The sequence below is a fragment of the Castanea sativa genome, chromosome 4, assembly GCF_040712315.1.
Source record: "Castanea sativa cultivar Marrone di Chiusa Pesio chromosome 4, ASM4071231v1".
Classification (NCBI taxonomy): domain Eukaryota; kingdom Viridiplantae; phylum Streptophyta; class Magnoliopsida; order Fagales; family Fagaceae; genus Castanea; species Castanea sativa.
The window spans coordinates 23597363-23606251 of record NC_134016.1 but is presented as its reverse complement, the minus strand read 5'-3'; the positions used below and the strand labels follow the sequence as shown (position 1 = coordinate 23606251).

The 8889-nt window shown below is 34.9% G+C and overlaps 1 protein-coding gene across 1 annotated transcript; it reads right to left on the bottom strand.

The window, feature by feature from the left end:
* Positions 1 to 269: 269 nt before the first annotated feature.
* On the bottom strand, positions 270 to 2556 carry LOC142632253 (inactive protein RESTRICTED TEV MOVEMENT 2-like). The gene is made up of 2 exons (XM_075806680.1): positions 2381 to 2556; positions 270 to 858 (listed from the first exon to the last, which is right to left on the bottom strand). The coding sequence occupies exons 1-2, from the start codon at positions 2487 to 2489 to the stop codon at positions 374 to 376; spliced, it is 594 nt and encodes a 197-aa protein (XP_075662795.1). The 5' UTR covers positions 2490 to 2556; the 3' UTR covers positions 270 to 373.
* Positions 2557 to 8889: the final 6333 nt, after the last annotated feature.

Here is an 8889-nt window from a genome sequence, read left to right as displayed (position 1 = left end):
AACTCCAAGGAAAACACCTCTTAGCCTCTTAGATAAAACCCTGACTATCTCTTCCTCTATTCTGTAATATTATAAGACGCTTGCTTAGTGGGTAGTGGGCTGCAATAACAATTAAAAGAAAGCCTATAGCCCAACAATTATATTTTAAAGAAAACTCTAAAATAACAAAAAAATTATGTGGAGTATTACAGTAAGCCCTGTCTACTAGGAGGGAAAAAACACAGAATAATGTAGATGAAGCTATTCTCGTTCAAGTTAAAAACTGCATCTTACACCAACATTTACAATTAATAAGGAATTAAGAAAAAGCTGGGTTATTTTATACAAGGTGAAAGTATACAACCAGATTTAGTTGCCAACCTGAGAAGGCTGTTTATATATACTTGTAAGTTACATAGGCTCCAAGAGCCACCACCACTGCAACCGCCAAGACTTTCACGGCCATGTTGTTCCCCAGTTTTAGCTTTGAAATTGATATAAATTTATTGCTGGTTCCATCCAATGTAGCATTTTCTGGAGCCTTGAGCCCGGTGCCTTCCCTTTCGTATACTGTAGGTTTTTCAGCCTCTTTATTTTCTTTTTCTTTGACTTCTGTTTTTGGCTTTCCAATCTCTTGAGATTCTTTAGCTTGTGGAAGCTGCTGTTCTTGTTGGGCAACAGAAGGAACTTTCTTAGGCATTGTTACAGAAAGAACGCCGTTACCGAACTTTGCGTGAATAGCACTTGTAATACAATTCTTTGCTACTTTGATTTCTTTTTGGAAGCGGCTCCATCTAGTTTCATCCAGAGGACGTTCTCCAAAGATTCTTAGGACCTCAATGTTGGCTAATTGAGCCTTTAGTTGCTCCTTTTGGAAATCTGCACTTGTAAGAAGAGAAAATTAATCATTATATACCACCGGCGTGGTAGAGCCAATTTGATTTCAAGGCAGCTAAATTGTATAAAAACTAAAAGTAAAACCTTTTCTTTCGGGCAGAAGATATCCTACCATCCAAATTAACTAAATTTCCATTGATGTATTAATTCATCTAAATTTAAATCATATATCACCATTAATTAAGGTTCAATAAATTTAAGCACAATAGGACATCAATTGTGAAACAAATTTAAAGCATCTTTTCCTAAATATATAACTAGAAATTTAGGTAATTTTTGGTTCTTATTCAACAAAAAATTTTGGTTCTTACTAAATTAGGATTATATCTAGGTAATTTCTTTCAATAATTGGAGTTGGTCATATGGCTTGAGTTTAGAAAATAACTGTTTTTTAAAAATGTACTTTGACGAAGTTTAAGCCAAAATAGTTATGGGAATTACTCATCTTCTCAGGTGGGTCCATATTGGATTGTATTCATCCCCATGATCGAGGAGAATAACACAGTACGGTTGTTTGCTCAGAAACATTAAATATGAAATTGACTTCAAAAGTGTACCCATTTGAACTTTAATTGAGAGTAATGAAGGAACTTAAGGTTATTCTGTATATACAACCCTAACCTGTTTTTATACACATGCATGATACATCTTCTTTGGATTTATAAGCTTGGATCCCAAATAGCATCACAATTTTTTGCGTAAAACTTATTTAAAGTTTAAATTCTGCTACTAATAAAGTTTTCATAGGTTATCATTCCTAGATTAACGTAAGTAGTTAGAGGCAAAGCCAGGGAAGCAAATAAAAAGCAATCGTGATAGAGAGCAAGATGAAATATGTATTAAGACTCTTTCCATTTGAAATTGAACCATTTCATTGTTTAGATTAAATGTTATAAATCTAAAGGTATATTAGGTTTTGAATCATTTAATATTTAAATGATATGATGCTTTATACACTATCAAAAAATGAAATATAATAAACTAAAAAATTTAAACTTGAAATAGGCTCTCTCGATTTTAGGTGAAATCGGAGGATCATGTGAGAAAAAAGAGTGATGGGAATGAACCAAAACTAACATATTAATTCCAACTTTCTTCATCTTATCATCTACTCTCCTCCCCATGTCTCCCTTACCAAATGTACCCAAAAAATGCAATACTAGTCCCCATAAACTTTGGCTCGTTACCAATTACCATGCATGCATAACAATAAGAATACAAATCTACTCATTTAATTAATATACTTATTTTCTGTAATTTAGAAGGTTAAATTCGAATTAATTTGAACTTTTCTATATGTTGAATTTATGACTGAATATAAAAATCTTAGACGTACTGAATATAAATTCTAACAGCTGTTTTACGTTAGCAAATAAACTGTTTTTGTAAATATATTGAAGAATCGCTCTCTCTCTCTCTCTCTCTCTCTCTCTCTCTCTCTCTCAAACAGATACCAAGCAAACACACAAACGAGGACCAGTTAAAAAGGAATGATATACTATACCCTGTAGATGGACTTCAAGAATGTTACGTTCCTCGTCTACATACCATCTGCAGTAGGGTTCAAAATCCTCATATACGCGCTTAACATGAGCACCATTTTTAGTTTCCATTGAAGGCTTCTGCTCTTTTCACTTTGGTTTTGGAGGGATATATGTATTAAGAACTACTTGATTGAATGAAGGAATCCCTGCAACGCTGTTTAGATTTATATTCATTTGACGACCTAAGATGTTTCTTTTTCATATTGAAAGAGAATCATTCTTTTTTTGGTTTTCTAAGGTTTTCGGGCTTCCTTGTGTCTTCAACCAATATTCCTTGACGTGTAGATGATCTAATCTTGCATGGGCGATACAATATATTCTATTCTTTTCTTCTTCTTCTTTTTCTTTTTTTCTTTTTTTCTTTTTTTCTTTTCATCTTTTTTTCCTTTTTTAAAAAAAAAAATTTAATGTCAAAGGCATGATTCTTGTTTTATTCACACCTAAAAGGAGAGATACGTTTCTTTTCTTTTCTTTTTTGTGTGTAAATAAGGCCTTTGACTGAAAAGGCCTTGTAGGAAAGAACTTAACATACATGCCCGAAGAAACAAACGACTAATACTAGAAATACTTCTGCAGTATAACTAAATTGGAAGTATCTAACGCCACGGGTGAAAATTTTTGGAGGAGGTTTGGTGAAGTGTAACTAAAAAACTAGGTTTTGGCTGATGTTGATTGCAAAAACTGACGGGCCATGGTTATTTTCACATTTAAGAAATTTTTTAACATTGTGTTGGTTTAAGGAGAAAATTATGTGGGGGTGTTGTACAGTTGAGGCTTCAAAAAATTTTTCTAGGGATGTCAGGATGAAGATAAATTTTGAGTAAGAGATGGATCTTGCTGTCTATGTAATTTTTTTTATTATAAATTTATCCATAGTACTGACAAAATAACAAAAAATAAACTATAAATTCATTTGGCATATTATTTTTTAATACAATAAACATATTAATCATTATTGTTAAGTAAATTTTGTTTATTATTGATTAAAATACTTTTATCTATTAGTTTATGACTTTATTCTTTAAAATTATTTTAACAATTCCACTCAACTTTGACAACTATTGGTCTTTGTAATTGCATTAAGAAAACTTTTGTTGTATTAACATTTGCTTTTGTCTTTACTTAATTACTCCCCTATCCCATGCCTCTTGTCAATTTTTTTAATTTTTTTTAGAATCACCCCTTGTCTAATTTTTTAATTATCTTTTAGCGTTAACATATACTATTTACTAACTGACTAGCTCACGCCCCTAGTCCCCACCTGACAAATAACAAATTAAAAACACATTCAGATTCAGCTACTTCATTAACAAATTTAGTCAAAACTATATATTAATTATAACATTATTATTTTTCAAGAATAGATTAATTAATAAATTTATAAGTCAAAGTAAAGAAGATATACGTAATTTTTTTGTCAAATTTGTTAAGATCTAAATAGATAGTTAGTGAAGTTTAAGATCAACAAATTTCTACTTTTGATGTTGGGTTTATTATTTTGTTCCCCTAAATTTTAGATCCAATTGGTTTTTTGTTGGTTTTTTTTTTTTTTTTTTTTTTTCAAAATGATTCTATTCAAGCTTATTTCAGTTGGACTTTAAAAAAATTTAGGGTTAAAGGTTCAAAATTTTATTTTAGAGGGTCAAAAAAAATTATTTTAAAAGTATTATACATAGACATATGTAAGGGCACAATTCACACCACAACCCAAATGGAATGAACAATGGTTCAAAGAGCCCTAATGGAATAGACAATGGCCTAAAATAATGAATTTGTTAGAGAATGAGCCTGATACTGAATGTTCAATAAGTTAGATGATGGACTAGTTAATGTCAAAATAAACAAGATAAACAGTTTGGATAAAGAAAAATGCTCCTCGGTCAGGTCCGAGGAATGAATGTTCTTATATATTACTTCTGGACTTACACAAATATTCAAGTTCTTACTTACATAGTGCTTTTTTCTTTCTCTCAATCTCAGATGCCCCCTCCTATCATGGGGTTCTTCCCTTTTATATGTCTTTCTCTTCTTTCATCCCAGCCCCCCCACGTGTAGACCAGATTGCTAATCTTCTTGATACTTGTCCCATTAGCACCTTCCTGAAGTCTCTATGGGTAGCTATAAGGCTAGAAACTACTATTCAAGTATCCCTTTCACATTAATGTAGCCAAGAGGTTAGATGCAGAGTATTCAATGCGATGGTAGCAGCTTTCTGCCCAGATATTTCTCATCTCTCTAGTGACTCACCTCTTACTGAAGCTTATCCTCCCAAGCATGGTTCCCCACTGCCTAGGGCTTGATAGGTGGTCGGACTTCAAGTCTCTAATCTACTGTCCAAGGAAGGGTAGCTCCTCACACAACATCACTTGTTCACTGTGACTCGACCTTTTCTTTGGCTCAATAACCTATCTGTCTTCGCCAGTACTTATTTGTTCTCAGGCTATCTGACATCCTTGGGTGCAGCCCATGGCCAAACATCTTTATCTGGGCCCTTCATCCCTACAATATTCCCTCAAAATTCTACTCTTTCTCTCCTTGGGGAAAAGTGAGATTTTGATCTTTAGCAGTTATATCTCCCATACTCGCGTCATTTCCTCACATGTAGGTGTCTTTTCATCTGCAAAGGAGCACGCTCCTAATGCTTCGGCATTTGGGACGCCTCCGCATTTACTCTATACGGCGCTCTGTTCCCCACGTTCTACAATATGATGAAGATCATACAATGAAGGTTTTTTGTGGGGATTTGAGCGGGACCTCTCCCGCTTACTTTTCCCATCCCTATATAAGTTACTTGAAGAGTCCGGATGTCCCACTTTTTGAAGCTTCAACTCTCAAGAATGAGTTCGAGGTGCCTTTTCAGACTTTCGTAAGTAGCCTTTAGCATTCCTTCTCGTTTCCAGGACCTTTCCTTCCTCGGCCCACTAATTTAAACCTTAGTCATTCAACACTCCCCAGTCACATCTCAAATGGGTAGGTTTGCTAACTTAGTAAGTACCCCAGAGGGCATAGAAAAATTTAAGGCCCTTTACAACATTGCAGTGGGGTTTCGATACGGCACTACCTTCAAGGGGAATGGAATGCTTTGAGATCAACAGGGGAAGTAGTAATTCCCACGATTGCCTTCATAGAAGGAGGGATGAGGATTCCTATGGGCAGAGTGACTAGGGATTTTTTGATTCCCCACTGACTCTACCCGACCCAATGTGCCCCAAACATGTTTAGCATACTAGGTAGCGTAAACGCCCTTCACGAGAAGATGGGTGTAAACATCGCCCATCACGATGTTAACTGGATATATAACTGCCAGAACCTTAAAGGTTAGAGATTTTATCTTAAAACTAGAGTTCCTGAAGTTAGGCTCATATCGTGTCTTCCTGACACCAACAAGGGTATGGACCAAGACTTCTTGATTGTCTCAGGAGACTGGCAATGGACTTCATTGCCTAACATGAGATAGGGAACCAGGTGGGGTGCTTAGGTTTTGGCTCACTATTCCAATATTGCCCAATTTCTCACTAATTGTTTCTTACTCTTTTTTTTTTATTCATAAGTTTATTTTTGTCTATTCAACGATTTCCCTCTTTAATGACGCTTTCGTTTTTGGAAATTTTGCAGATAAACGCTTTATAGCCCTAAACCTTAATCTTGTCAATGAGCCTGACCTAACGAGGATACTCCAATCTGAGATCTTCATTCACTCCAACAGACAACTACGAGCGGTGCACATCATACTAGGATACAAACCCATCTCCATGAGCTTCCAAGCCCTTAAGTATGTGATTAAAGCAAAAGATCCTCAGTTGCACCAAATCAACATCACCGTTCCAGGATTTCTAACTGGCCTCACACTTGAAGGTACCCACCAGGTTGAGCTACCTTCTCAGTGTAATGCCAAGGAAGAAGCAAACTCCTCCTACCTGATTTTTGAAGAAGTAGTCAAGGTAGTTGAGGTCTTGGATTCCAAGGAAGATTTCGAAGCCTTTAATCAATCTCAATCCTCAGAACCCTCAGGTGCCATCTTCAGCCACCTTCCTCTTGCTCAATTCAGCAGTGTCCAAGAACCTTCTAACATCCCTGACACAATGGTGCTACAGAGAAAGCCAAAGACGAGCCTACTCGCACTCCTTGAGTCTCAGGCAGGAGGATCGGTCCCCGATGTGGTTGTCCAGACCCAACCTCCCACTCCTCTTCCTGCCCACACTTCCTAGCCTAAACGTACGTACAAGAAAAGAAAACAGGATAGGAAAGGCAAGGATGTAACACCCTAAATATTTTTTTATGCAATTATTCCCAAGAGAGTAATATCTAAATTGGACTTTATTTTTTTAATCAGTGTGGTTAATTATTTTGTGGAGGACTTATGAATACTTAAGTGATTTATGGGGCTAGATGAAATATGGGAGGAACCTTAAGGGTGGAGTGGTAATTAAACTCAAGATATTTTTGGGGCACAATGGTAATTATGTTTTTCAACTTAAGTCACCCCCCCCCCCCTTTTTCTTCCTCATTTCACGTTAAATCTCTCTCCCTCTTGACCGACTGCCTCTTCTCTCTATTTCTCTATCCTTCTATCTCACCCACCCACTAAAACACACACAAACACACTCTAGCTCCCATCTCCTTCATCATTTCTTTCCCCTCTCTAGTCGAAATCTCTCTATTAGGAAGGATTATATCTCTATTGGTTTTCCTAGTAGCTAAAACTCCATGAGATTTTGAAGTGGAGATTAAACCCAAGGTAAAAACCTAAGCTTTTATCTCAATTTCTTCTATGAAATTCTTTGGGTTTTGCTATTTAATGATTATTATGGTGAATACTTGATGGGTTTTGGTGAATAATCGAAGATTAGAGGGTTAAGATGATTTGGGTAGCAATTGTTTTGTTTAAATCCGAAAATTTCAGTTCATTGGTGGGTTTTTGCTTTAATGGGATGATTTGGTTTTTACTATGGGTATTTATCCTATTTTGTATGTATTGCTCTTTGATGTTGTGGGTTTTGTTTTGGGGGTTGTTTTATTGAGTTGTTAGGACATTTAAGACCTTATTTGGAGGCTATTAATTTAATGAGGTGAATTGGATGTTTTGTTTGGCAACCATGTGAGTTGGGTTTATTGAGAAATCATATGGTTTTTGACTTATGTTGAGGATTGGGATTTATTTTTGAAAGTGAGTTCCTTGCATTTTGGGGAAAGATTTTGACATGAGATAGTTGATGGTATTGACTATGAAATTGTTTAATTGATATATACATTATGCTTGTTGCATGCCAAGTGTTTGATAAATTGTCTATATGAGTTATTGGATTGAATTTCTTGAATTGTGTTGTGATGGTTGTCATTTTAGGTTATGGGTTATAATCCTAGTTGTTTATATGAAATTTTGGGTTTGATTCCTTATTTTTAATATGCTTTAAATCTGGTGCTTTTAATGTGAGTAAATTCTCAAATAAATTAGGCTAGTCTTACAACTATAGCAATTTTCTAAAGCTGTCATGACAGATTTGAGTCAGCCGCAATGCATGATTTTTAATAAATTACATAAAAATCTTTTTGAGCTGAAATTTCTGTGGCACGTTGTATACATATAGGGGAATGTTCCCTTAAAGTTTTGAATTAATCGGATAACTTTTCATTGACCAAACAAGTTTTACAAAATGGCTGCCCTGCTATGTACTAAATTTGAAAGCAAGACTAAAACGTTGAGAAATTGTGAAATTAATCCTAAACCTCGGTTGATCTTATCTTGGCTTATATATATTATTTAGTACTCAAAGAGATTCATGAGTATTTTATATTATCTTTTGATGCACATTATTACGATAGTGAATTTGAAATGTTTTGGTTGTGCCAGCACTGTGAGTCTCTTGGATGCTTGTTTGGTTCCCGTTTGGGTAGGGGTACTTGTTTTGGGATGGTCAAGCTAGGCTTTAGGGCCTTAGGTTTGATTTTGAGGGGATCTTTTCCGATTTATAGAGATAAATTTGATAGCATAATTTTGTAGTAGGCCTTGTTATTAATGGGCTTGATACTTGTGCTCCTAGGTTCCAAGGTACTTGGTGTTGGAACTAGTAACATGATTGGTTGAATGTGGTGCCCAGTTGAGGTTAGTTTGGATTGGACTGATGAGGTAAGTAGCTTCTTAATGGGATATTTTTGGAAAATAACCATGCTTCATAAATGATGTTTTTGGGTCAAACACAGTTTGAAAAATTATATATGGATATATGTTTTCTTAAAAGTGTTGTGTTGTGACCCTATTATATATTATTATATATGAAAATGCATCATATTTGGTATTGAATTTGGGGAAATGCATGAATTGTTGATATGAAAAAATGAGCATCCTTTATTTAATCTTTGATAAGGAAATCATAGATTTTATGGTATATTAGAAATTAAAGATGCTTATCTTGTCTTGTTATGTGGAAAATTGATAGAAAATCTTTTTTGACAAGAATGAAGTTGAAAA

What these genes read in the sequence shown, in the direction of transcription:
- LOC142632253 (XM_075806680.1), bottom strand. Translation starts at nt 2,489, where the DNA reads ATGGAAACTAAAAATGGTGCTCATGTTAAGCGCGTATATGAGGATTTT. An exon ending in TCTTGAAGTCCATCTACAGG is followed by an intron (nt 859 to 2,380) that starts GTATAGTATATC and finishes TTACAAGTGCAG; the next exon opens with ATTTCCAAAAGGAGCAACTA.